Here is a 27,144-nt window from a genome sequence, read left to right as displayed (position 1 = left end):
GAGTCTGTGAAGATATCCTTCACCAAGATGGTTAAAAAATATACCAGCTCACACCAAAAGGCATGCTGTTCCAAAAAGTTACATGACCCTCTGCAAATTCAGGATGACTTGTTGAGTTTTGTAGTTCTGCCATTTCTGATTTGGAAAAAAACTTTGGGGTCTGTGGTGTGGAAGCTTAGGGGATGTACAGCTGCTTCAAAAAGCTTTTCCTTTACAAAAAATGCCTCAAGGAGAATTAAAAAAATAAATCCCTCTCTGAAATAAGCAGCTTGGTAAGCTGTTTGCTTGCTGACTTCCTCCGTAATCAGCCGAACAGTGAGTGCCTACTCCTCTTCCTCCTTATCAGGAGGTTTGCAGCTCCAAGATAAGAGAGCAACCAGGCTCAAAGCACTTGCAGCCTTGGAGATGCCTAGGGAGGGCAGGGATCAGAGGACTGGGCTCCGTTAGCCACTCTGTGAATAAACAGGTATAGGATATGTTATAGGAAATTCCATTGTGAACCAGCTTTGTAGAGGGGGATGGGTAAGAGCATTTTCCCCAATGGCACTTTTTTTAAATGAAATACTAACTGGCTGAGAGCCAGCAAAAGAAAACTTGAAATATTTCAAGAGAATGAGGGCAAACACTGCTGCCTTGCTGCTGCCTGTTCTGCGATATCCTTGCCTCCTGCTTAAGGGTTAGTGCTCCCAAGCCTGATTCTCATCAGCTGAATTAATTCTGTGCTAAAGTAACTGGGAGAAGAATTTAGTACTCAGCTTTTAATCTCTCATCAATTTTAAACTGTACCTGCGTTTTTAACCTGTGCTTACAAAATACCTATACAGTCCTGGTTGAAATTACAGCAGACAAATCACAATGATTTGAAATCAAGGATCTGCTGAGAAGCTGATACTTGCTGCTCTGTCTGAGCTGCCAAAAGATTTGGGTTTAAATTACCTGACTTGGATGTTTCACCGGTTAGACATACTTGAAATAAAAAAGTGGTTGTTTTGCAAGTATCCAAATTCCAGCTTTCCCATGCCCCAGCCGAGCCCCCAAAAGGCACATGACTCTTAGCTCCCTGAGGCAACTTCTAGTTATTGAAGATTCAAAACTGTAAGATGTAGACTAAAACGGTGAGCACCTCTAGCTCGAAAATAATTTGCGGGAATGTTTGGTGGTTAAAAATGGCAGCAACCCTTCAAGCTCTGAGAACATTTTACTCATCCAGGATGCTTCAGGCGGGAAACTGAAGGCACACGGAGATCCCACTTGCGGTGCCTCCTTCCCCTGAGGAGGTGCTTGACCTTCCTCCCACCTCCAGCTCCTCCTTTTCCTTTTGCCCGAGCAAAATGGAGCTCCTGCCTTGTAGCGTCCTCCCAAAGGCTTGCGGTTGCCATATAAAGCTGGAAGTCACAGCAATGCATGCATGGGGATTAGCCAGTATTTAATCATTAAGAAAAGCTAACACATTTCACCCCTTTTTGTTGCCTGGAGCTGTAGACTTTGACAGTCACCGGTTCTCCGTATTGACTTCAGTGATGAAGTCTCAGACTTCAACACACGCAGTTCGCSGGCCGGATGCTGGAAAGGGCTGTCCAGCTCCTGTGATGGATTTGTAGCAGTTATTAGAGGAGCTTGCTCTGTGTTTGGCTGTAGGAGAGCAAAGCTTCCAGGTGCACCTGAATGTGGTGCAAGTTGTCCTTCAGCCTTGTGAATTTACAAATAAAGGCTAATAACAAGGTCTCCTGGCTTTCATGGGAACGTATAGATCCTTCTGAGAAACCCCCCACAGTGGTGAATTGGGATTTTGTAACGTTCTGGTTCCAAAGCAGAAATGTAGTGAGATACATTTTACTGTTTAAATCTAAAAATAGAATGGGTACACTGGGTTTCGTGACCTTAGTTTTGTTTTTCTATTCTCTTCTGTGCCCATTACGGAGCTATATTCTGCAGCTTGCTCTGCGAATGGTTTCACATAATTTGACCATACTGGCAGTTTGCTCCCAACAGGTGGCTGAAGCCTAGTTTGCGTGGATGGGTCCTCTCTGTGTCTCAGCTGGAGAGTCTATAGGGCAAGAAATGCTACGCTAAGCACTACCCTACAGGCAGCATCAACTGTGCAGCGCTTCTGTGCGCAGCCTCTGTTGTGAATATGGGAGAAGCTTGATGCCCAGCACCATTTCAACAAGCGAATCAGCTCATAGATCTGTTCGATAGCATCAAAGCCTTTGGATTTGGCCCTTAATTCCTCACTCTTCAAAAGCTGGCCAGAGGGTGGAGGAGCTACCAGGGTCGAGGCTGAGCGATAGTTGGTAGCTTTGGCCTCCTCTGTTCAAAGGGACTTTGTTCAGAAGAAAAAAGTTTGTGTGTAACCCCAGAGTAAGTCTTAAAATACTCGCTGCAGGGTGCCCAACCTCTGTAATCACTTTTTGCTCTGCCGTATTCCCAGAAGACAGCGATGCCTGGTTATTAACTGTGAGGAAGGGAGGCCAGACTTTCCAGTCAAGTGGTTTTGGTATTTGTCTGAGAATATACAGTGCATGACTCTTAATGCAGAAGAGAGCAACAGTTCCATTTTGGACGACTTTTGAAGCTTCTGAGTTGATTTTTATTCCAGTTCTTTTGAAAATACTCACCAAATGGAACTGTGCAGAAACAGCTGTTTTTAGAGTTGGGATTTTAATATGAGTTCTGTCTTTATTTCTGGTCTCTCTTTCTCATGTGTCTGAATTAAGTGCTCTAGAACACACAATCTTTCCTAACAGAGCCATAGTGGAAACTGATTTTTCTGTGAAGTTAAACTTCATGTTAGTAGAAATGTTCCAGCTAGTTCTGAGAATGATTTCTATTTTCATGGATTTATCTCTTTCTTTATGATAATACAGAGTTCTGAATTAGTGAGACTCTTTTAAAAGTAAAACCTTATGGTGGTCCTGGTCCTGGTCCTGGACTTTGTGAAGCTGATTAGTTGGTACTTGCAGAATTGATTTTATTTTCATAGTTAAAACATTGAATACCACTTCAGGAATTTTCCAGTCCTGTAACATTCTCGCTTTATGAGTCCCCAGTGACATTGAGCAAGACTGGCAGACGAAATTATCTTTGTTTGAATGTTCAGTTTGACAGTTTTGCAAGGGGAAGATTATAATCTATAAAAAAAATCAAGCAGGAAGATAAACAGGATGTGATATTCAGCTAAGTGCTTGCTACGGTAATACCACTTGTATGACCAGTGTGAAATGCTGGTATTTACTAGGTTTACCACTCGAACCTTTCAGTCCTGTTTGCAGACCAGATAGCTTTTACAAGAAAAGCGATTTTGATTTGTTCATTTGGAAAGTCAGGTTTGAGTTATCTTTAAAGAGTGGGGGAAGACGTTCAGCACGTCAAGGTCAAGCCTTCCATGAAGCATCCCGTTTGAAGTGCACATTAGTCAGATGATTTCTGAAAACATAGGTCCTGTAAGCGCATTTTGTTGTGTTCTTGTGTTGGCCACAAAAGGGGAAGGGAGCGCTGCATCACGGGGGGAGCCAAACCTCTGCACCCGCGGCGTTTCAAGGTTTGTGTTCCCTGGAGAAGGCGCAGAGGGGAAAGCTGCAGAGTACGTTCGCTGGTGATTCACGTCCCCAAAGCCTTTATTCCTCAAACCGAGGGGAAGCAACACATCGATGGTAGAATATCAAAGTTATTTGCGAGGAAGGGATATTGCTTTGAAACGCTCCCAGCAGCGACAGGACAAATAGCTGCCGCGAGTCCGTCAAGGGCAGTGAGAGCTGTGAGCTGACCGTCTTACTGACTGATGAATGTGTCCCCGGTAAGCGGAGGTACTTTGAGTGCTTGGAGCATCGTGCGGGAAAGCTGTTATTTTCGGGTGGCTGCTCTGAAGGGCTCCTAGGGGAGCCTTGCACTGTTGCCTCAGATTGTGAAGTTTTACGATGGCAAGGAGGCAAAAAATAAATGATTTGAGAGCAAAAGCTCAAGGTGGTCAGAGAAAGGAGATGTGCAGGGCTGTGCAAAGAGGGAGCGAGTAGCTGGAGATATTATACCGTCACRAGGGCCATGGTGTAGCCACTAGATTGAGGAAAACTGCGTGTAGCCCCACAGCGAGCTGGTGGCTCTGCACCTCCCAGCTGGATCTGGCCCACGTTTTCACTTGGGTAAAGTCTCAGCGAACATAACGTGACGCAGAGCTGCGGGGCAGGGGCGAGTGGTTGTGTCGTCCGTGCTCAGCCTGGCAAAATGCCGTTCGGTGCTGTCAGCAGATGTTTGTTTTTATTCTGGTTTGAACAAGCTCAGAGGAAAAACTGGCCATTTTCCAGTTCTGTCCATCCTTAATTTCGTCTCATTGGGTGCAGAGTAACTGGAGTTATTTATGTCATTGCACAAGCGCCGCGCAGTGTTTTGTTGTCCAGCCATGGCAACCTCGGTGGAAGCCAGATGTGGGAACTCTTCTCGTCGTTGCCGTGCGTGCGTGTGTGCGTGTGTGTTGTTCCTTCGGCAATAACGCCTGATGTCTGCAGACCCAGCATCCTGAGAGCCCTGGGAAGAACTTGTCACTGCTGGCCTTTGCAGTCTGACTTTAACATTTTCTCTGCCTTTTGTTTAAGAAGAAGTGTCACAGTGCCAGCAAGGGTATACTGAGAGAGCAGGCTCCTCCATGCCTCCAGCTTTGCAAGGGGAAAATTCTGAGCCTGGTTTGGATTACCCTTAAAAATTACCATTTGGAAAGATGGGCAAGCGCACGGCGCTGGGCTGGCTGCGGTCGGGGCCATGTATCCCCCATCGGCTCCCACGCTGCCATCCTGCTCCGCTCCGCGAGGGCAGCACCGGGGCTCAATGTGCCACRTTGCGCCCGTGGCTGTAAATTTCCAGCCTCCCGCAAAAGCATTAGGCAGGGGGTAATGGAGCCTGTCGTGGCTTTTCCGAACCAAGTCTAGTTTGAGACCTGGGTTAGTATGGAAATCCTATCGATACAGACACAAGACTTCTCCATTCTGATAATTGGTTTACGCGTAGTAAGCCTGACGTGTGGAAGCAGCCGAGGATCGATAGCCAGCTCTCAGCAGTTGGGTTTACAATCAAATGCTTTATTAAAAAAGAGTAAAAATAAGGGGAAGGGACAGCACAGAGGCACCTTGGCTTCGGTCTGCTGCTGCAAACCCACATGTTTGCAACTCTTTTCTCTGCCTGCCTTGGGCCAAGGTGCGTAGCAGCGGCCTCTCTGCCTGGCAGCCTCCCGCAATATTGTCACTGCTTGTTCCTTTTTTTTTACTTTGCATATTAGGTTTTTGTGGCCAGTCCAAACAAAACACAGCCTATCGTGGAGATCCTGTTGAAAAACCAACCCAAGCTGATCGAGTTCCTGAGCAATTTCCAGAAAGAGAGGACGGATGACGAACAATTCACCGATGAGAAGAACTACTTGATAAAGCAAATCCGAGACTTGAGAAAGCCGACGGCATGAAGAACTTCCTCTCGTTTCCCGCTGTAGGCATTAATCTCATTTGTTAAGTTCCTCTGCGTCCCTTAAACGCCACAGTAGTGCTTGAGAAGGCACAGCAAGTGCCTGGTTTTTATTTTGTCTTTGTTCCTAGGTGTTGAGAGTATAGGGGGTTTTACATGAAAACTAAAAAAAAATCTAGAATAATATATTATTTTTAATCATGGCTATTTATGTCAGTTTAGAATTTCTCTATGATGTTAGAAGCTGGTCTGACAGATTTTTGTTTGCACTCAAGGAGAATGAACCTCTTTGCTTAACCTTATCAGCAAACCCGAGCTGCTGGTGAGTGCCCAAAGCAGGCCTTCGGAGGACTGCACCGCTTTTCCCTCGCACTGCATTTCCTTCAACTGTGCTGTAGCGCTGCATGCACACCAGACTGTGAAAGAGCACGTTTGGCTCTGGAGTTAGCTGCACTTACAGCCTGGGGTCTCTAGTCAAAGCAGTGGGAGACTAAAAAGCAGCAAAGGTCACGTTTTCGCTTTATTTTTTGCCTTCTTGCATCTTCAGGTTGTCTTTTACCCCAGAGCAGAGGTTTTCTGTTCAGCCCATGCTAGGGAAGTGGCTGGAGCACCTCTCGAGGCGCAGAGCTTTTATGGGATACCTCGGTAACGTTCAGGGGTGGCCGGGCAGCCCTGGGCTCCAGAGGGGCCCTTCGCCTGGCGCTCCCATCCCAGCTCACTCGGACCCGAGTTCGGGTTCTGCGCTGAAGTTTTAGAAGGAGAGATCGTTGCACTGTAATATTTAAGCTTAATAAGTCCTGTGGTCCCAAAAGTGTTTCCCAGGTGTGCTTGAAGAGTTTTTTGGGGGGTCTTTTGTTTTCTAATGGGAGATGAAAATGTTACTCTGATGCTCTATTAGGAAGTGGAGTCTGAGAGCAGGGAGTGGAAGTTTCTTGACTTTGTTTTCTTAATAGCCTAAGTTCTGAGTTTTCCTGTTTGTTGTAAGACATTTAGTTATCCAGCTAAAACTATAGCTACTGCTTCAAGAAAAAAGGTGAAACTGAGCTGTAAAAACAGAAGATGACTTTTTCCTTCATGAAACTGTTGTATATTGGGGCAACCGATACTTTAATTTATGCGCTTTAGAAAAGGGATGAAACCGAGCAGATTGTGGACTCATGGTTTATTTTCAGATGTCAGATATATACAAAAAAATGTACATCTTTTAGTTGCCTGGAATTAAAAAAAGATATTTACAAGCTATTAAAGGCATGATAACTGATCACTCTTTATTTCCAGCACTTTGGGTTTTTTCTCTCACCTTTCCGGCTAGCCCCTAAACTCTGTGCAGTGCTAACCGCTTTCCTTTGCCAGCCACAGCTTCGGCAGCCGGAGAGCAGCAGGGGAGCGCTCTCCCCAGAGCTAACATACCCCGCAAGCGTCACACCGGCAGCCCTGGCTGGCGGGAGACCTGGYGAGCTGGGCTGCTGGCCACCTTAGCCTCACCGTGGGCTTCAGCCCCGGCTGATACCAGTACGGGAACATCTCCAGAATAGCGGTCCTCAGAGCCGAAGTCCGATCCTGTTGCATCTGCAGAAACGAAGGCTGTTACGAAGTGCACCTGGCACTGCAGAAGAGCTGCTGGAGACATCAAAACCTGGCCATGATACGAGGCAAGGCTGCACCCACCCCGTGGTGTTTGCACAGCAGAGATGTGGCAGGACAGCAGTGGATGGAGCGAGGGGCCYGGTCCCTGTAAAGGCAGCCTTTTCTGGTGCAAGCAGCAATTAGACTATAGGGGATAAGTGACAGGAGGGCTTGTGAAAAATGTGTGTCTGTGTATGCGTGCGTGCATGTGTGTGTGTGTATGTATCAGCTTRTCATACAAGAAGCTGGTCCTGAAGTAAGTATTGCCCGCACTCCTCTCAGTAACTGAGTCTTCCCCGTGCTCAACTTGCTTAGCTCTTTTAAAGAAGAAAAAGCAAAAAAAAAATTATGCACCATAATAATATTTCACAGCAGCATGAGATGCACACTCCTAATAAATTGAAAACGAGGTCTTTCCTAGCGCAACTTTGAAATACAGAGAGACCTCTCTCCCTTTCCTTTGGTGCATGCGGTAAAGGCTCCTCCTCTTCTGTCTCAGCAACTGCTCCCATGAGGAACTCGCAGTTTCTCTTATATTAATGTTTGGGGGAGCTGCGCGATTGCAGGACAAGGTTCATCAGTGTGAAGACAGGAAAGAAGATTGGAGCCTGGAGAAAGAAAGAAGATGGAGGCAGCCTGCGCTGCAGCCTCCAGATCCCAGTCCCCAGGCAGCTCAAGACAGTCTCTGCCAATTCACGCTGTGCTCCTAGCCTGCACGTAAAACCCTGTTTGATACAGCAGCGTGCCAGGAAGCTTTGAACCATATTTTTTTTTGTCCCAGGATTCAGGGAGCTTGTGCTGCTAAGAGGAATCTGATTAAAAAGGGGAAGGGCCTCCCCTATCTGCAAGGGTGTGTACGTCAGCAGGTGTGAACACACAGGAAGGCCACAGGACTTTGGCCTTCGATAAATGTGGGTGTTGAGACTGTTTGGGCCTCTCAATCCGCATACTCCGGGACTGAGATCAGAGGAGAAGGAAAGAATGACTTGGACCCTGTAATCTAATGATAAAAGTGCTCACATGAGGGAGAGGAGATCTGGATCGCATTTGTCCTCCAGCAAGTACTTTCCTCGTCTGTGAAATTGGAGCTGGGCTCAGAGAGCCCTGGCCCCTTTCCAAAGGATGCAGTAATGTTTGGTCAGTAGAGATGCTTTTTTTTCTGGGCAGATGAATACTTCATTTTTCTGTATGAAGTGGAAGAGCTTCAACTTTGTGCCTGAAAGTGCCTTTCTGCAGAATGTCCTCGGTCTGGCGGTGCAGGTGGCAGGGAGGCAAGGGGCATATGGGTTTTGCTCTCTGATGAATATAAGGGTATTGAACCCAGTCTTTTCCCTTCTTGCCTAAGCACCCTAGCATAAAAGTATAAGTTCCCATGGCCTTTAATTAGGATGAGGCAGGGAGCTGAGTGGGTGCTTCCAGCATCCATCATTTTTGGACTTGCATTTTGACACCTGCCCAGCACTTCCTAATTCAGGCAACAGAAAATGCCCCTGCCATGGCTCTGTTGGGGCGAGCTAGGAGTCAGCTAATGAATGGAGTATTTCTTCCAAGGGCACACGGAAGATGGGAGTGTGTCCTTCAGGCCCTCGCTCAGCCTCTTATGAATAGAAACCCTTTATTCCCAAATTACTGGGTGCGTTACCTTTGGCAGTGCTCTTTGGCTCACCTGTGGCCCAGCTGGCTTCACAAACCCAGGTTTGGCCTGGATTTAAACATCCCCCCCCCCCCCTTGTCACAGCAGCACCCAGCGCGGCTGTGCAGTGCTCTGGGTAAGGGTGCTGCAAACCCACCCTGGGTTGGGGCAGGCAGGCAGGCAGCTGCCCCCATGGCTCTGGGTGCCCAGGGCGTGTGGGAGCCTGCAGGGGAGGGGCAAGAAAGCACCTCCTCCCTGTTTTAAAGCTAGGTGTGGGGAAAAAAACTGCAATTCCCAGATGGTCTCACTTTGTGCCCCGAGGAGCATCAAGGGCAGTGCTGCAACAAGCTCACAGGCTGGAGATGGTCTCAGTGTGGGCTGACAGTAGTGGCTCCTGCCACCTGCCCAGTGCCCAGCGGGAGGGGACTGGGGCAGGCAGGGAAGCAGCATCTGCCAGGGGAGGCGGGGGCATTGCTGAGGGAGGCAAGGTGGCTGTTCAGCCCCCCCAAAGCCCCAGCACTTTATCTACTACCTTGTCCCAAGATCGAAAGGAAAGACTTTTTAGCAGTAGGGCAACATGCTGCCATTCATACTCCGTTAACATAAAGTGTTCAGGTTTTTTTGGTTTTTTTTTTGGAAGGGTTTTGCATCTCAACACCCCAAAACCCCAACTGTGGTGGGCTTTCGCAGTAGTCTCACAGCTTTCCTGAAGGCTGGCAGTGCTGAGGCAGAGCCTGGCCGAGCCCCTCAGACAAACGATGCTGAAAATTTCAGCTATAGTCGATGATAGTTGGCCTGCAGAAAATAAAGGTTGCACTGTCCAATGCTCCAAGGAAAAGCAATGCTCAGCCCGTTCCCTTTTCCCTTACCTGGCTGCTCCTAGCCCAACCACCCTTTAAGTGCGTGCTGCTGCGATTCAAGCACTGCCCTGTACCTAAATGACAGTGCTGCCAGCCTCATTTGTTGCGCTTCCCATTCACAGGTTTTGTGCAGTCTCAGACAGTCTGGCACTTACAGCGCATAGCAACACACCCTTATCTCCTGCTGCCTGCAGTAGTGGGATTTTCTGGGTACCTTTTGCAATACTTATGCTAAAATACCTCTGTGCAGCTGTACCGTACACACTCATTCACTCCCCCATCCTCATGGGCAGTGGCACCCCAGCCCCTCGCTGGAACGTTCTCCCCCAGGAATCAAACCTGGCTTCACCCGGGGCCCTTTCGCTGCTAACACCAACCCCTCACGGCTGTGCGAACTACTGCGCGGCAGCTCTGCTGGCTGCTGCTGCGGCGATGAGCCTCTGCTCTTGTTAATGTTGTTGCTCTTGTTTACTAAGGCAAAATAGCCCTGCTTTAGAGTTAAAGAGTCTTGGGCTGGTTAAGACAGCCATGTAGCACAGCAGCAACGCTGCTCTTCGCTTCTCTTCTCGCACCATAGTCTTCRCTGTGCTGCTCTTCGCCATCTTAGCCAGGCTACGGCTAATCGCTGGCTGCTGACCAGCAGCACGCACCTGAGAGGCTCTGCATCCATGCTCTTAGCAGCAAGAGGTTTTGCCACAATATTTGGCATGGCGAAGGTGACAGCTCCTACCAGGTCCCTTGTTGCGTTTGTCACGTTAGGAGAAGGAGGTGGCTCTGCTGAAGCTGTCTCATGCTCCCACCCCTCTCCCTTCTAAAGAGAGAGAGCAAACGCCCAGAGCACAGCAGCACATCATCTGATGCCTTAACCTGTGCAAGGTGTTGCCTGCAGCATACAAACCCAGCATGCTGGCATACGCTAAGAGACAGCTAAGCTGGTCTGGGAAAACAGAAGGAGCCCCAGATGAGTGGTTAAATGTTTGTCAACATTTCTCTGCCACTACCTTTCCGTGCAGAGCAGAGCTCAGCTTTGTGCATGTGGCACTGTGGTAATTTTGCTCTATTAGAAAGCAGCACACACCATCTGCCTTCTTTGCTTTTCTCATCTCTGAGTGATGTTGCTTTCTGCATCTAACAAATTAAAGCCAAACAGAAATTCTATTTAAAGTCTGGTTCACAGACAGGAGAGCCAAAATGAAAATCTATTTAAAAGACTGCAAAGCTTGTCAGAATTAAACATGCATTACACGTGGCTCTGGGGAGCCCATCCAGTGACCATGCCCCATGCATTGCTCACTCCCTGTCTACAATGATATTTGAGTTCAAAAGCACTTCTGAAGCAGGTCTCCCATGTCCCCCCTTGGACACCTGCTCTCTAGCCCTCCCAGCCAAGAAAAAAGCTGTTGGGTGACCCACCACCTCAACACTGCTTGAGGCAGCTCTTGCTCTCCAGAGGGGGGGGGATTAAAGCTCCCAGGGGATCCCAGCGCTGCCCCRGGGCTCGCAGGAGGCACTGAACCCCCATGAGACAAATTCTTCAGTGAGGGCAGAGGGCAGTGACACAGCTTAGCTAAGAGAACAGGCAGCACCGCAGCAACGGGGACAGCCCTGGCCAGCAAAGGAGAGGGTGTGTGTGCCTTCCAGAGCACTCTGTGCTCTAATAACACAGAGCACTTAAAAAAAAAAAGCACACTTCAATACTTACTGTTGGCTTAATTTATTAGCAGAAAACATATTTTACTGTAAGGCAGATGATTAACAGAATTTCTGTAATTTGCAGTCAAGAGGTCAAATAATTACTGGTAGTTAATACCTGCAATTAAAATGATTGTTCTGGCATGAATGGAAGAGACACAAAACGCCTATGGGAATTGTACACACACACACACACACACACACATATATAAATATATAACTTTACATTTCTTCATTTTAAATACATTTCTCTTTTTACATAAGAAACAAACATCCTAGAGTACACTTGCAAAACAAGCACTGCAGGAGATTGCCATCTTCTGTGGCTCTCCTGGGCCTACAGATGATGTGCACAGCAGCACCTGCATGGTCTGTGAGCTGAGGGAAATCCCGTTCACACTGTTCCTATGGGCAAAGATAAAGCACCTACTCTGTAATCCCAGGAAGAAGCAAAGGTGCAGTTACATCAATAACTGGAGCCTACAGAAATTCATGAGCCTCTGGATGAATCTGTAGAAACATGGCATGACAAAAGAGGGACTTCCAAACCTTCAGCCTTATATGCAATTCCAAATTTCAGTGTAAAATTTGTACAAAAACATGCTTTTTAAAAACTAATAAGTAAAGACTTAAATTTTAAAATAACTCCTCATGAAGTGCAGATTATCAGCAACATTCATACAGATCTTCAAGATTAAATTTTATTAAAAAAAAAAAAGCCAAACTGCCAGTGTATTTATTTAACATGTGTCATATTTGCTGTGTATCTTGCTTTACCCTTCCAGGCCATCTTTGACTTTTTAAGGACTTTTCAATTTTCTATAAGTTCCTATAAGACACATGTTGTTCCTATAGACTTCTTTACTTATTTTGACATCAGCTGACTGATTAGAAAACCTGACTGGGCCTTAAACCTGCACTTCTTTTCTCCCTTGCTTTTACATCAAGTATAAAAATGTTGCCTACAGATTATGGAAACAAGTAGGTTTGGAGTAGTTTTTTGGACTTTTTAGGCTAACCTGGACAGTGTTTTTTCTATCTGTAGAAAAAGTCAAGAGTAGTTATTCCAATACAAGATGCTTAAAAGTAGTGGGGGGAAAAATATGCCATAATAAATTAATATATAATTTAAAAACAGATTATTAAGACAACCTTGCTTATGAAACACCATGTAGAAACAATACATGACTTTAACCTGGTATGGAAGCTACAAACAATCAAACAGTGCAGTCCTCGATGAGGGAAGAAACCCTATTTGAGGTCTGCATGGCAACCAGCAGTAACCCCCAAGGCTACACCTGGATCTGTGCTGGGCTCTGAACCCAGCAGGTGAGGGGCAGAGTTCTTGCTGCTGCAGATCCGGCTGCAAGTTCAGGACGTTGCTTCCTCTGCTCTAGATCACAAGACCTCGTGCAGTGGCAGTTCAGTTATTTATGAGCTACTGTGCAAAAACAGCCTTTTTAGGTGTGCCACAAAAAACAGATTTCACCATCATTCCCTTGGAGGGTCACATGTTTCTCCTTTGCTCACACTACGTGGTCCTGTGAAACGAAGCTGTATGCATCCTGCCTAGCAAGACAGCAGCAGTGCAGGAGGTCAGGCTATTGCCTGATGAGATTTCTGCTGCTAACTCTGCACGCACCACATTTATCTGRCAGCCCTAGAATAGTCTTCAATTTAACTAGGCTGAGAGAAACAGCTCTGGGGGAATGAATTCTCAAGTGGACGGCATGGCAATAAGAGCATATAAGCATTCCCCAGCTCTGATGCCCAGGTACGTAAGAACAAACTTATACTACAAGCTATGAGGAATCAGTTTCTTGATGCAGTTATAAGCATCAAGGATGGTATGTTGAATTGCATGACCAGTTGCTAAACTGGGTAAGAACAGACTTCATGTAATTAATGCCACATTAAAGCTCCTTTACGCGCTGCCTAACCACAGCTTTGCTATCTAGGTCGAAATGTTTCCAAAGCCTAAAAGGACAGAACCTACAGAGCAGCAACCTGGAACCCAATTCCCCCTCTAGGGCTTTGGGGAGGGTGACAAAAGATGACAAGACACATGAAAGAGCTGGGAAGAGGCTGTTTACCTTCCCTACCAGCAGCAGAAAAAAAAAGTTTAAGGTGTTTGTACTTGAGAGCTCTGCAGGAGAGCAAAGAAAGTCTTGGAAGTCTGCTAAAACAAACACCTAGAGATCATATTCTAGAGCAGCAAACAGATGGGCACAGGGAGAGAGACCTCTCAAGCTGAGATACAACCTTGTGTTCTGGTTACCTGGTACCTACCCCAGTACCGCCCTCAAAACTAGCAGCAACATGAGCTTGAAGTTTCAGTTCCTTTTTTAAAGGCTCTATCCAGGCACCACATGTAGTTACTCAAAACACTCGCATCTGAAAAGGTGTGGGCTACTCTAGTGGTAGGTATCACCCTATTTAAGATACAACAGGACACCTGGCACTTTATTAGCTTCTGTAGTCCTAAAAGCCTGTTAACAAAGCTGAACAGAAACTAAGCACCAAGCACTCTTTCACGTAGTGTGTCGGGGCCAGCAGGATGCATACAGCCAAATTCTTTTAGGCCTGAGTCCAGAATCTGAGAAAAGCAAAGCTAATCTCCATCTAGATTAATTCAGGTGGGATGCACTTGAGGAAGCGCACAGAGCACACAGCAGCAATGCAAGTATCACAGCACAGAAGAGCTCTGCTGCTATCTGTAGGTGGAAGAGGCATGTATGAGAGAGAACCCTGATCCACAAATCACTTATCTAGCAAGGATTTCCATCCCAGTGGCTTCGTCTCCATTATACAAGCAGTCTGAGAAGTGAAAGCCACTTTCAGGAACTAGAAATAGTTACTAGGGACTACCTAGCTACTGTTTTCCAAGAGATTCCGTTGAGCATTGTACTTGAAGAACTAGGACTTATTCTGCTAGCCCAGAGCTTAGAAATTCATTCCCTCAATTCATATACCAAGCAAAATAGACATCATTTTACTACTATTCTGACCTATCATCAGTGAACTTTCAGACTGATTTTTTTAATGTGTTAACAATGATTAGCCACCCAGTTCCTTCCACAGAGAATACAGGTAACATTTTTCCCCAGGAACTTCTAAATTAAAAATCCTATAAAATATTTAAGACATCATAAATAAACTTATTCTAAAAATCATTTTCCAAACAATAAATAAAACCCTCCCCTATTTGAAAGTGCAAACAGGCTGCATTATAAAAGTACAGAGCGAGATTGCAGAAGTGCTAAGTATTCAATAGTGGTCAAGACACAGCTTCTTGTTTTGGTGCTGCTGGTCATCTAGTGATTTTGTTTTCTGGACCCCATCTGGGGGGGGGGGGAGTGAAACTTATTAATACAATACTAAACACAGCCTAAATACTCACGTGCACAGGCATACTGGAAAAATACTTGGGGGAAGTATTCCCCATATTGAGGAACATGCAAACAACCATAGCAAGGGAAGCATACTAAAGAAAAAGAGCAACCCAAACCGGAGTTCAGCGTTGAAAATGCAAGCACACCATCTTGAAGAAACCATTGTTAGAAAAATGAGCCCCTTTAATGGTTGTCAAACAAAGTATCCCATGACTAATCTTTCCCCAGTTAGGTCTGAAAACCATTAGCAGAGACAGGGACAAACAAGCCCTGACGTTATGCAGTGATTACTAACACTCATAAACACTACCCTGAACTCTTCCAGGACTCATAAGGAAGTAGCCAAGAAAAAGACTTCTCCGTTAATCTAGCTCACTGCTTGCTGGGAGTTAGCTTGTACCATGTAGCTATTTGTATGGTATAAAACCCACCAGCAGCCTTTCCTATGTTCCTAGGAAAGGACTCAATGCCTTGAGTAATCACCAGATCCTTGGTGGAAAATATCTTTATGTCTGAGTCATGAAAGTTTATTTAGCTGCTTTTTCACATGATTTTCCTCACTGGCTGAGAAACATTTTAGGGCCTGACACTGGATGCCAATGGTGGGTCCCTTCTGCAGCACAAAAAGGGCTTTGGCATAACACTCATCTAAACTCCATTATCAGAAGGCAACAGCTCCCTTGCTACAGGGGTGCAGGAAGACAAGGATCGTGTGCAACCTCGGGCTCAGTTGCCCTCAAAAACAACAGAAACAAGGGAAAAAAAAGTTGACTGAAAAGCACTGGCATAGAATCTACATCATAAGAGAAGCACTGGAAATTTCCACAAAACATTTAAATGACTTGGCGGAGACCAGTTTCCCCTGAAAAACAACAGCACTCCAAAAGTACTTTAAAATCTTTTTAGAACATGATATAAAACATGATACAGTAGTCTGGAATGATCAGTGTGCAAAACAGCATATTGTAGGCCTTGATAACAGAACTACTAGGTTTTGTAATGAATGCAAGTGCCAAGCATTTGTTAAACTTATGTTTTGGATTTATCCTTAGTTCATCTACCCCAAAAGTTCTGACAAGTTTCCATAGCAAAATCTAACTAATTTAAATCAAACCCAGAGGAGCTCAGGTTTGTTTAAAAATGAATGTCACTTACTGACTTCAATCATAAAATGCATTAATGAAAAACACTTACTTTCTCTGGCTGTGGGATCATGGAATTCAAGGACATTAGTGTGAAATGGATTTAGTTGCCACTGGTAAGAGAAAAAAAAAGTTTACTTATTCTAGAAGACAGAAAAAAGCAGGGGGAGAAAAAGAAAATACATCACAGTACTTCACTGTAAGGCACAACTAGGGATGAGGTAGGAAAAAGAAGAGTTCCTCCTCACACGCGCACTTGAGGATAAAAAGCTGTTAGGGCATGTGTGGCCATTTATTCCCTTGAGAAGGAGAAACAAGCCTGCCTGAACCAACAGTGCTGCAGTCTGTCATGGTGAGCACCCCCGAATGCAGGTGCACTTGCTCGCCTCCAAAACGCACTATGGCTCTTTCAGGAGGGGCTGGAAGGGTCTACGAAAGCACACAGTCATCTCCCCCATCAGCTACTCTTCTGTGATGGGAAAGGCTAGGAGAGAATTTCAGAGCGTGAGGAAATCACCTCAAGCAGCACCAAGAAGTTAAAGGGAAATCTGCAAGGAAATAACACCACCAAAAATGGGCACCCTCTGCCCTACCCTCTGGCAAACAGCAGAGCACTCCTTCTCAGTGTCCTTGCAGAGCAGCCTCCCTGTTCCACTTGTACTTGATTAAACAGCACAAGGGGGAAAAAAAAAAATCCTACGTTGGCTGCAGATGCTTGCCCACTCTTCCCTTCTCACACTGCTGCCCAGAGTTTTAAAATATAGTATATTTAGACACTTACTGTAAATTTGCTTACACCCTCAAGTTCATCAAACTTCATGTATGATATGTCTGCTTTCTTTTTTCCAGCATCAACATCTCCTGCATAAATTTGCTTGATACCAGCCCCTTTGATTAAAGGTACACATTCATCACAGGGACATTTTGTCACAAATATCATGCTTCTCTCATCTGGCTTTATTTCTTGACACCTACAAGCAGTCAGAAACAGAATTTCAAAGTTATGTCTTGATGGGTTTGAATGGTGACAACTTGATATCTCATGGGAGCAAGCAAAGAAGTGCCGTGTATCCTCTACTCTCAGAGGCAGCTTATTCTTATTCAAGTGCACAAATGTAAGATGACATCTGGTTTGGTTTTATTGTCTATGAATGAAACACCCCCTCCCACCTTTCCACACATACTCTCAGAAACCTCAACATGTGCCACTTCTCCGTATTTCAGGTTATAGCATGATCCTAGCAGGAGGCGGAGGCTGTGGCTTGTATTTGAAGGATAGCTGCACACATAAGACTGAACATCCTTTATATCAAGTTCACTCAGACACTTGAAGAAACAGCAGAGCTGACTGTGTCTATGCACATCCAAGTTCTGCATCATAGGTATAAACAAGATTGTGACTGCAACCCACGCTTCATCACAGTGACATCATGCACCTGTCACAGGATTTTTTTGTGAACTGTCTCATTCTTTTCTGTGGTAAAAATAAACCCATTACCTGAATGTCAAGGCGTTCTGCTCAGCATGTATAATGTATCTGAACTTTCTGATTTCCCGATCTTTTTGTTTATCATCCATGTGTGGAAAATCAGCATATTCAGATCCAGCAGGAAAGGCATTGTAACCACAGCCCACAAAATACATTGCTCCTGTTCCATCACAGCTTCTCTGCAATAGCAAGAAGATCATCAAATCTGGAGATGTTTAAATTGCRTACTAAATCAAAGTGTTGTGCAACACATATTGCACATTTTGTTTAGTATCCGAGCATTATTAGTTCTTGCCAAGTTATAGCAATTAAAAAGAGAACTCAACTAACTGCATGTCTGTGTGAAACTTTTCCACAAAGCTCCAGAGGGGCTGCATGGACAAACCATTAACACCACGAACAACACAAAGCACTAGGCTTTAGAGGCTTTTCTTTTAGCAAGTCATACTGATAGCAACAACAAAAAGTCTTGAGGATTTAGTCATTAAGCCTTTCTGCAATATACAACAAAAAAGAAAGAAAGCTGGGGTTAGTCCCTGATGCACCAAGGACTGTATTTTACCTGTCTCAGAACACACCCTGTGACCAGTGGGCTGACAAAGAAATTGGTGATTGAAACAAGAACAAGAAACGAAACAACTATAAGCACTTGATGACAGAAGTGCTAAAAACAAACAGAAAAGCACAGGTTGCAGTTGCATGAAGTATGAAGATTCCTGGACCAGTAACTGCACGATCAAAGACTTAAAGAAACAAACCTTTAGATGGGAAAAAGCAAACAGCATTTGTAGAAAAATATCAGTTTGATCCAAAAAATGGGCTGAAGCCAGTACAGCATTTGAACTGCATCAAAAATCTACAAGAGATTGTCAGGCTATGATTGCCCTGTTACCTCTCCAAAACGCAGCTGCAAAGAGGAACTATGCAGGGTAAGCACATGATGTCTGATCAACAGCTGTGGCAAAACTTTGCAACCAAGACACCTGGAATAACTGAAACAATGTTTAGGGAAGCAAACAAACTGAGAAAAGCTAGGCAAGGACACTGGTGGTTACTGAACTTGTTTATCCTATTCCTTCATCTTGACAACGTAACATTGAATCAGTCATTAATTTAGTTACCAAAGAATGAGAAGTGAAAGTTTTCTATAGCACTGTGTGTGTACAAGTTTATACATATGTACATTTTTCAAAGTAAAATAAATTCTAAGAAGATACATTTGTATGAATTGTGAGTGCAAGAAGTGGTAAGTTTTTCCATACTTACAGATTTTCCTTCTGCCCAAATAATAGCTCCAACTCCTGTTTTATGATCCTCTAAAATACAGAATGTTTTTAGCAGTGAGTAACACATAATGTACTTGTACATTATACATTAATATATGAGATCAGAGTAAGGAGGAACATTCTTGGGTGCTTTGTGGATAAGAGAAACGAAGCGCAGAAATATAAGAGCTTCAATGTCATATGAGCCTACTGCAAAAGCAAGGGTGTGGCTAGCCATTCTGAGACTTGGCTAGGTACATATGTTCACAAATGTTGAGAAATAATCAATGCACGTATCAGATACGAAAATGTGGGCCAAGAACATACACAGGTTAGCTGATTTGAGACTGCAAAACTGATTTAAAAAACTCTTCAATTTATCACTAAAATTAATCTCTGCCAGTTATAAAGTTCATAGTTCTGTAGTCTCAATTCCTAATAAAATTTGTTTTATTTTATACCTAACTCAGAGACAAAATGTTAACAATCGAATTCTGTGGGCTGTTTGCCATCACCACTGCAGGAACACTGGAAAAGAACTTTCCATTATGTAACTTGGAAGTCTTTTATGCAACTTGGAAGTCTTCCCCTGGAGTTATTGATGAGAGTCTTGACCAGTTAAAATGGAGCATATCAAGGCGAAAAAAAAAATTCAGGCTTCCACAGTGATGAATATTGTAGACAAAACTGTTTCAGTTAACCATTTTTCATCATCCTTAGCATTACTACCACACACCCTCACTCAAAGAGGGTCTTTTCCTGCCAAGGGCTGACAACTTTATTTGCATTCTACATATTTATTAGTTGCTGATGTATATTAACCCAGCACAGAAAATATCTTATGACCTCACTCCTCTGGTAGCCACCTGTATGATAATGTAAAGCATCTGAGTACGGTGTGGGAGGTGCTATTTATTTTAATTTCATACAGGATCAGGACCTTATAACAGGATTAAAGTGGAATAAGAGTCTGTTCAAACACAGACCTGAGTCCAGGCTGAACAGCACAGACAAAACTGAATTCTGCTGCCCCGAGAATGAATACTGAAGCTGGGCCATTTTATCCTGCTCTACACAACAGTAGTTGTGCAAAAACCACACAGCTGGTTCCAGGCAACTTCTGAATTAGTTCTAAAACCCAATCTCCTTTGCAACTTTTGGTGACAAAATTTGTGGAAGGGTACCAGGAAAAAAAAAAAAAACAAAACAAGAAAGCTTTAAAACGTGAAGATCCACCCTTTCAAATCACAAGGTTTGAGTAAGTCAAAAGGCACACTGTGCATCTAACTAGATGGGGGGGGGAAGGGAGGGAGGGAGGGAGGGAATACTGTTGTTTTAAGCTTTAAATATATACCACTTAATTGTCCACAAAGGTTTAAAAAAGCAACTGTCCTATCTAGATGGAAACATCACTAAGCAGCACCATCAAATTTTAAGCCTTCAGAACAGAACTCTCCAGAAGAATTTACCAACTTACTGCATCCCTACACAGACAGAAAAAAGTGCTGAACAGAAGTAGTCTTCATCAAAGGATGTAAAAGTCAATAAAAAAAACTAAGAAAGCCTGTGTATCAAATCTCCAGAATCTTTGCAAACAAAAAGACATCAGATATATAATCAATGTCACTAATAACACTGGTACTAGGAAACTTAACATAACTGTACTTAAATCCTCCTGGAGGAATATTATTCCACTGCTGTTTTTTGAGAAGTGTACACAATATCAAACAGGTGCCAATACATTAAGCGTAACAGAAGCATCTTGTGAAACATCGGTAAAAAGAGTCTCACAGCAGCTTGAAGATTTTAAATGCTATTGTTCTCTTCGAGATAGATGTTGCATGTGTTGGCAGGGCAGGCTTTGCTAGCACTGYACATGAAATGCAATGATTTTTGTCTTGGAAAACCTCAGTGCTTTTACAGACTATTTCAAAGATGTAGGAATGGAAGTACATGCTTCAACGACTTGCTCAAGGGAGTATTTTGAAGAAACAAGACTGAAAACCAGGAACACTGTAATCACAAGAGTCAATCTTCTCCCACTACAGTAACAACTCACCTGTCCGATAGGCAAGTAGTCTGGCTTGAATCATACAGTGCCTTGCAATTTCTTGGGGCAAACTCTGATGGTACGTTTCATTTGTTGGCTGTGATTCACGGCAGTAAAACCCAAAGCATCCAAAGACAGGGACACTGGCAGCCACTGTGGCCAAGACCAAGACAAGATCTTTCATATTTTGTCTAAGGTTGCTGAAGTACGGATTTTCACAGAGATTCTCCAGTCCTATTGTCATCAATATTTGCTTGTGCATTTCCTCATTTGAAATTAGGAATAAGCTTTCATACTCTTTTATTTTCTCTTGCCTACATTCAGTATAAAAGTCAGTATTAAAGCCAGGCTGAGATTTTGCTATTTTTTGAATGAAATCGAATTTGGTGGAAGTTTCTTCAACAAACTGCACCATATAGCACACTAAGGGCTGAAGCAAGACACACACACGAGCACGACTATTTGACTTCAATCTTTCCACTGCTTTGGCATCTAGCTTTGCATCATCAGTAGTCATGGGATTGGACGCCTCATTCTGCAAGCTGATTTCAGGATCTGCAGGCCAGTAAGAAATTCTGTTCACTCCAGCTGTAAGATAAGGTAATGCAGCAAAAGGAACTGTGCAAATACAGTGGAACATAAACCTCATACTCAACACATTACCTCATAACTCTGTTTTTACTCCTTTCAGGCCTTGGGTGCTGCTTAAAGGGTGTCCTTTAACTTAGTTTAAAGGGTGTTAGCATTCTGCTAACAAGAATGCTAGCAGATACCAATATCAAGAGGTTATCAGACCTGATAATCAGACTATAGACAGAAGTAAAAGTTTGATAAGTTGCAAGATCCCTGGGGCAGCCTACTTTTACATTTTACCTACAACAGATACATTACCACTAAACAAGGGGTAGCACTAACAGAAGCTGCTGTTGAGATCAAAGAGCAATACTTCCAGAAGGGCTGTACCAGCAGATCCCATCTCAGGAAGCGTGACATGTCTTCATCTCACTTGAGAAAAAGAAGCCTTCAAGTACTCCCTGTGATTTCTGCACCAAATAACCCCTTCCTCTAGTGCCACTAACAAGCAATGAGAGGGCAAGGAAAAATGTAGCAATCTAGGCGTAGTMATCAGGCTTAGGGCTGTCTTGGAAAAGTGCCACTGGTATGTCAGAATCTCAGTGCTGCATCCCATCCAAGAGATGAGCATCGCTAACAATATTGGTGGCACTGAAAAATAGGGTCTCAGTACCAAATCCTAATTTCTGGATCATCAGCTGCTGGAAATGCACATTCAGTTCTGCTTCTACCCTTTTGAAAAACATCAGTGCAGGTTATGCAAGCTYGAGATCAGGACTGACAACTGGAACAATCTAAGAAGAAAACTGGCTTTCTCATACCACCAACGATAAGCATAGCATTTACTCCTACTATACTATAGTCATTTGCTTACCGTTTACAATCATTTTTAAACAGGCCGAACATGGTTTTCTGGAAAAATAAAGATCACAGTTTTTAAGTCTTGATCCATGTTTAATGAGTGCAATCTGACCAGCGTGCAAGTCTGCGCTGGAACAATGAAGACCAACAATCTTCATGTTTTTCACGACAACAAGACCACTCTTCTTTACCTACAGAAAAAAAGCATCACTATTATTAATTTATTTTAGCATCAAATTGATAGACATGTCACAGCTCATCCTTGGGTAGCAGTTAGCTAGCCAGAATCAGAGCACATTGCTTCTCATTACAAATTTGGATATGAATCAATAAACAATCTTTATGTTACATTTCCTCTAAGCAACACTTTTTTYTCCTGCAATTTCTATGTGTGCATGATAACATCTGAGTACTATGCCCCTGTTAAACTTCAAATCAGGATTTGTCACGAATTCCTGACTTTCCTGGTCTAGGTTTTGTTATGGGCAAAACACAGAGAACATGGAAAATTCTGTCAATTAAAACTGAAAACCTCTCTGATTCACTCCCTGGAGATGACAGCTAGCTCCTTTGTTTGGCACAAGGGAACAAGAGATTCACAAGGAGATTCTGAAACCAGCCATTGCCCTTATTCTGGTGGGGTACTCTGTGCGATGCAGGGAAGCCCTCTGAGAATGCTGATGAATTTAATTTCTGTCTTAATCTTGACCAGCCTGAGAGCCAACTGCTTGTCTAGCCTTATTTCTGTCTCTTCATTTGCAGAAACTAATCTCGTTTCTAAAGAAGCTTCTGTGAAAAAAGTCTGTTTATCACAGACATGATCTTTCACATGTGGATTCCTATGTTTTCTGGAGTATCTGCCATATGTCACGTCATGTAAAGAGCAGTCTGGTTAAATTCACTGCAGAAACTATTAGCACTTGTTCAGAAAGACCAATTAACTGTAAATGTATATATCTTACTTGTGATTTCTTCTGTTGCTCAGCTGAGGGAAAGAGCTCCATCCAGAGACTGAACAAAGTAAAGAGATTGACCTTAGAAAGTCTTGGTATTTGACCTGTCATTAGAATAATAAAGAAATATTTATTAATAAAAATTATAAAGAAAAAACACATTGTTTTAATAACTAAGATATKCAAAGGGATGCTGCACAGCAGATGTGAACAACCTTTCAAAGGTGGCACACTGCATTCCATATTTCTCTCCTAGATTAGAAGCTAAGTATGTCAGGAAGGACACACTCGGAGCTGGAAAAGGCAAGCTGTGGACAGTTAGTGGAGCCATATCTTGCCTCTCTTTAAGGGAAGGTTATCTTTGCCTTTAAGCTCTGAGATATGATTTCTTTCAGAACTGCCCAAGCTTCCAGAAAGGAGAAACAAAACTGGCACAAGTTCTATATTTCAAAAATCTCCCCACTTTTAACAACCTATACATTGAATTTTCCATTCTATGAAACAATGTAGAAGCATATAAGCCAAGCAATCCAACATGCAGCAAGATTTTGCTTATAATGAGGGCTATGATCAGTTGTAGTGTCTTCATACACGCTTCCCCCAGCACTAGCCCCAACCACCAGAGTTATCTAACCTGGCTGGTAGGTGAAAGAAAACAGAACCTTTCTTCAGACTCAAATAAAAATTTTGAGCAATTTGCAGATTTTCTACACCACAGCTTCAACTGAAGCTAGTCAGCCAACCATTTCTGCTATTACAGCAGCTAATGCCACACTGTCCTCTTCAGGACAATAGTTTGTCAACCCCAAATGCTTGCAGCCAGATGCAGAGATCAGCTTTGTACAATAAGAGAAAGTGGTGATGCTTTCACTGAAACTCAGGGAGTTAATTCTACTTAGCGATAAAGAGCAGAAATCACAGACCAGATCACACATAACTCAATGCGCTTGCATGATTCACAGATGCTTAAAGAAATCCGAGACGTATCTTGTAATCCAGCTTCAGGCTCACCACATATAGAGCAAAAATACCTAAGTACACGTCATGATCTTACACCAACACCATCAGCTAAAGCAAGGAGCCACTGCGAGATCTACCAGTTACAACAGCTCTGGAGAAACCTGCTTCTGAATTAGGATTTTTACAAAATCTGCTTAGATTTTTGGTTAGATTTTTATAAAAATTTAAACCTACTACTCAGATGGCTGTCACTCCTGACCAAATAACCAAAAAGGTAGCAAAGAACCACTTCTAAGCCCACCAATCACCTTATGATGAGCCAGATCACTTCTACTCAAAACCTGGACAGTGTAGCACCCTAGGCCACACTCACAGCATTGCTGAACATGCCGCAAATAAAAATGAAGGAAACCCTGCATTGGTCTCTAATGCTCATGCCATTCCAGATGTAAAACTGTCTTGCCTCACACTTGGAAGAGGTTAATTAAGACTCTGCAAAAGCTCCAGTTCCTCTTTCAGTGGTGCTTACAGAGAGCTGTAATGAGCACACTGAGAAAGACATTTCTTTAAGTAGTTCTAGTAGTTTGAAAGAGGTTTATCCAGATACTTAGGTTGTTCTGGTTGGAAAAAGGGTTTAAAAAGGGGGCTTAGTCAGTTTTATGATATGGCTGTGAACTCCAACAGACAATTAGGACAGTGGATAAACATGCTTCCTTGAAAACCATGACCAGAATACCATTTTCACCCAATATTTTTGCAGCATTTTCACACAGAAATGAGAGCAAAATTACTAGAGGTTTTGGAAAGAGATGATGTCCTCTCAGTAGCACCAGCTGATGCCACACTGTCCACTGYTCCTTAGACAGCACAGCTATGCCCTCACTGCAAAAGCACTGCAAGAGGCACCTGGCTAGCAGAATCAGACACACATGCTACTTAAAACTTTCAGAAAGCATGAGGAAGATTTGTTCTCACTTGTACTAAAAACTGTAAAAGAAAGCCTACAAGCCACATTTACACATGCAGAATTTGTTTTCTTAAATGTTCATTCAGTTCATTCTTGTTACAAGCCCTGTTCATAGCTGTTGTAGCCTGTGCACAGTTCCCAAATGGCAAGCTAAAATAAACAGTGCACTTTACACTTACTCACACATCTCCCGTCATGATTTCAATAATAGATGAAGACTCATCATACAGAGTAGGTTTAAAACAGAATACACAACAAACAGAAACAAGTTTGAACTGCTGTTTGTTTTCCTGGGCCTAATCTGAATGTGACATATTTAATACACTAGAAACAAATCAAAGAATGTACTGGTTTGCGTCCTGTTATGAATTGACATTAATTTATAATAAGAAGCAGGAAGATATTATGATGAAAGAGGAAACTACAGCGGTCACAATTATGATTTATATATAACCTCCCCTTTACTCATTTATGTAGTTAAATGTTTTATTAAATTCAATAGAGTGAAGAGAAGACAGATTAAAGTGACCTGGAAATAAATTTGAAGTTGGGGGACACCTGTAAATCCCACAGAATTTAAAAGCAAGTGCAGAAGAACAGGGAAGAGAAAGAATCAGGCTCTTTGTTTTTGCTGCTGACAGCAAAACTATGTGAAAGGCGCTTGGCATCCTCACAGCATCCCTCCTCTACACAGCCCAGCCTCACTCTTGCACAAATGCACAATTCTACTCCTCCAGGACAGTGCTGCCACACCAGTGAAGCAAAGCACGCTCCAGGGAAGGTATGGTGTGAAGGTGAGTGTTGAAAATCCTGCTACGCCTGTACTGGCAGGCAAGAAGGAGCAGGGCACTGCCCATCTGGATGCAGCTCAGCTACATGACTTATGACACTGTTGCAGAATAGGACTCCTTAGTTCAAAGTCTGAAAAAATCATAAGATCTCATCTTACAAGTGAAAAAGTAACACAATGCTTTGAACACCACTGAAAAAGGGGATCTCAGCGTCATCATTTTAACTTACCAGATAGTGCCTGAAAAAGGAAAACAGAAACCATTTTCAGAGTTCATCTTGCTTGCTCACTTGGAAGCAGGATTTTCATAGCACTGGGAAGAAACAAACCTCATTTACGCCTCAGAGAGAGACCTGGTGGCCTTGTTGTGGTGGCCTGAGAGCCACACAGCCCATGGGCAATCTGCATGTACGCACCACTCCCCCTTGGATAACAGCAAGGGGATGTGTAAAGTCTGTCAAAATTTCCTTAATTTGGGACTTCACAGCTTTGTGATAGAGTTGTTCTCTGCCAAACTTGTACCTGGGCCCTACTATAAAGGTTAGTAACAACACTCCTCAGAAGGGAAGMATTTTTAATCAATTAAAAATACAAGCTGTGAAACTGGAAATCATCTTGACAGGGAAGAAAAAAATACAAGTATTGGTTAGCAAAAAGCCTTATGAATAAGACTAAATGGAAGGGGGGTGGGGTGGGAGGGGAGATACTTTACTGCATTGCCTCCAACGAGTCGGAGCGTCCTATGCAAAACGCAGTAACGGGAAGGGCCGCCAGAAGCTCTGGGAGCAGCCGCCGGGCAGGAGAAGCCCTTAGCAAGGGCCTCACGAGAGGACGACACGGAGCTGGGCGACACAGACGCAGGCAGACAGACCCGACACACACACGCACGCACAGACAGACGCCCCCCTCCCCCCTCAGGGCCCCCGCCAGCCGTTAACGGCCGCTGCCCCAYAGGGGCGAGGCGCGGCGCGGCGCGGCGCAGTGCAGCCAGGCGAGGCCCCGGGCAGCCGTGGCGGGCACGGGGCGGCGCTCACCGGCCATGCTGTCGGTCTGCGTGCTCGCCGCGCTCACCCGCGGCCTCCCCGCCGCCGTCGCAGCCACAGGCTCCTCGTCGTCCTCCTCCGCGCCGTGCATCAGTGCCACCGCTGCCCTGCCTCGCCCCGCCCCCATGGCGGCCGCGCTCCTCCCCTGGGGCGACGCCACGCGGCTGACGGGCGGGGGCTTCGGCCAATAGGAAGACGGGAGCGGGAGGGAGAGGCGGGGCTTGTCGCGACCGGGCGTGGCGCGGCGGCCGTTGAGGTGCGGCGGGAGCGTGTCCATGTTGGCTCMCCCGCCTGCCTCGAGGGGCAGGCGGGGGATGCCCGGCGCCGGCCTCGCTGCGGCGGATCTTCGGTTTCTCGGGCTGCTCTCGCTCGTAACCCAGTTAAGAGTATTGCTGGATTTAAC

General features: G+C 44.3%; 2 protein-coding genes across 17 annotated transcripts in view; one reads left to right on the top strand and one right to left on the bottom strand.

Moving 5' to 3' along the window:
• CAB39L (calcium binding protein 39 like) overlaps positions 1 to 6,709 on the top strand; it is a 64,683-nt gene extending 57,974 nt beyond the window's left edge. For 8 of the 9 annotated variants that reach the window (XM_026075371.1, XM_026075374.1, XM_026075373.1 and 5 more), the window contains one exon: positions 5,267 to 6,709. In XM_026075371.1, coding sequence (XP_025931156.1) covers positions 5,267 to 5,446 — 180 coding nt within the window. In that variant the 3' untranslated portion in view covers positions 5,447 to 6,709. The remainder of the gene's footprint in view (positions 1 to 5,266) is intronic. The other variant, XM_026075376.1, reaches the window with a different exon arrangement.
• Positions 6,710 to 6,784: 75 nt separating this feature from the next.
• Positions 6,785 to 26,865, bottom strand: CDADC1 (cytidine and dCMP deaminase domain containing 1). 8 transcript variants are annotated; one of them, XM_026075364.1, is made up of 10 exons: positions 26,733 to 26,822; positions 25,929 to 26,011; positions 22,991 to 23,085; positions 22,042 to 22,219; positions 20,604 to 21,182; positions 18,546 to 18,595; positions 17,289 to 17,458; positions 16,572 to 16,761; positions 15,843 to 15,903; positions 6,785 to 7,014 (listed from the first exon to the last, which is right to left on the bottom strand). In XM_026075364.1, exons 2-10 carry the CDS (start codon positions 25,960 to 25,962, stop codon positions 6,866 to 6,868), a joined length of 1,506 nt encoding a protein of 501 aa, XP_025931149.1. In that variant the 5' UTR covers positions 25,963 to 26,011; positions 26,733 to 26,822; the 3' UTR covers positions 6,785 to 6,865. The 8 variants fall into 8 exon arrangements, with proteins under 8 accessions (XP_025931149.1, XP_025931147.1, XP_025931153.1 ...); XM_026075362.1 differs by lacking the exon at positions 25,929 to 26,011 and having other exon boundaries at positions 26,733 to 26,865; XM_026075368.1 differs by lacking the exon at positions 25,929 to 26,011 and having other exon boundaries at positions 26,770 to 26,809.
• Between the last annotated feature and the right edge of the window lie 279 nt (positions 26,866 to 27,144).

Source organism: Apteryx rowi, unplaced genomic scaffold (assembly GCF_003343035.1).
Source record: "Apteryx rowi isolate R43461 unplaced genomic scaffold, aptRow1 scaffold_402, whole genome shotgun sequence".
NCBI classification, from domain to species: Eukaryota; Metazoa; Chordata; class Aves; order Apterygiformes; family Apterygidae; genus Apteryx; species Apteryx rowi.
The sequence above is the reverse complement of the archived record's forward strand: the minus strand, read 5'-3'. Positions and strand labels throughout refer to the sequence as shown.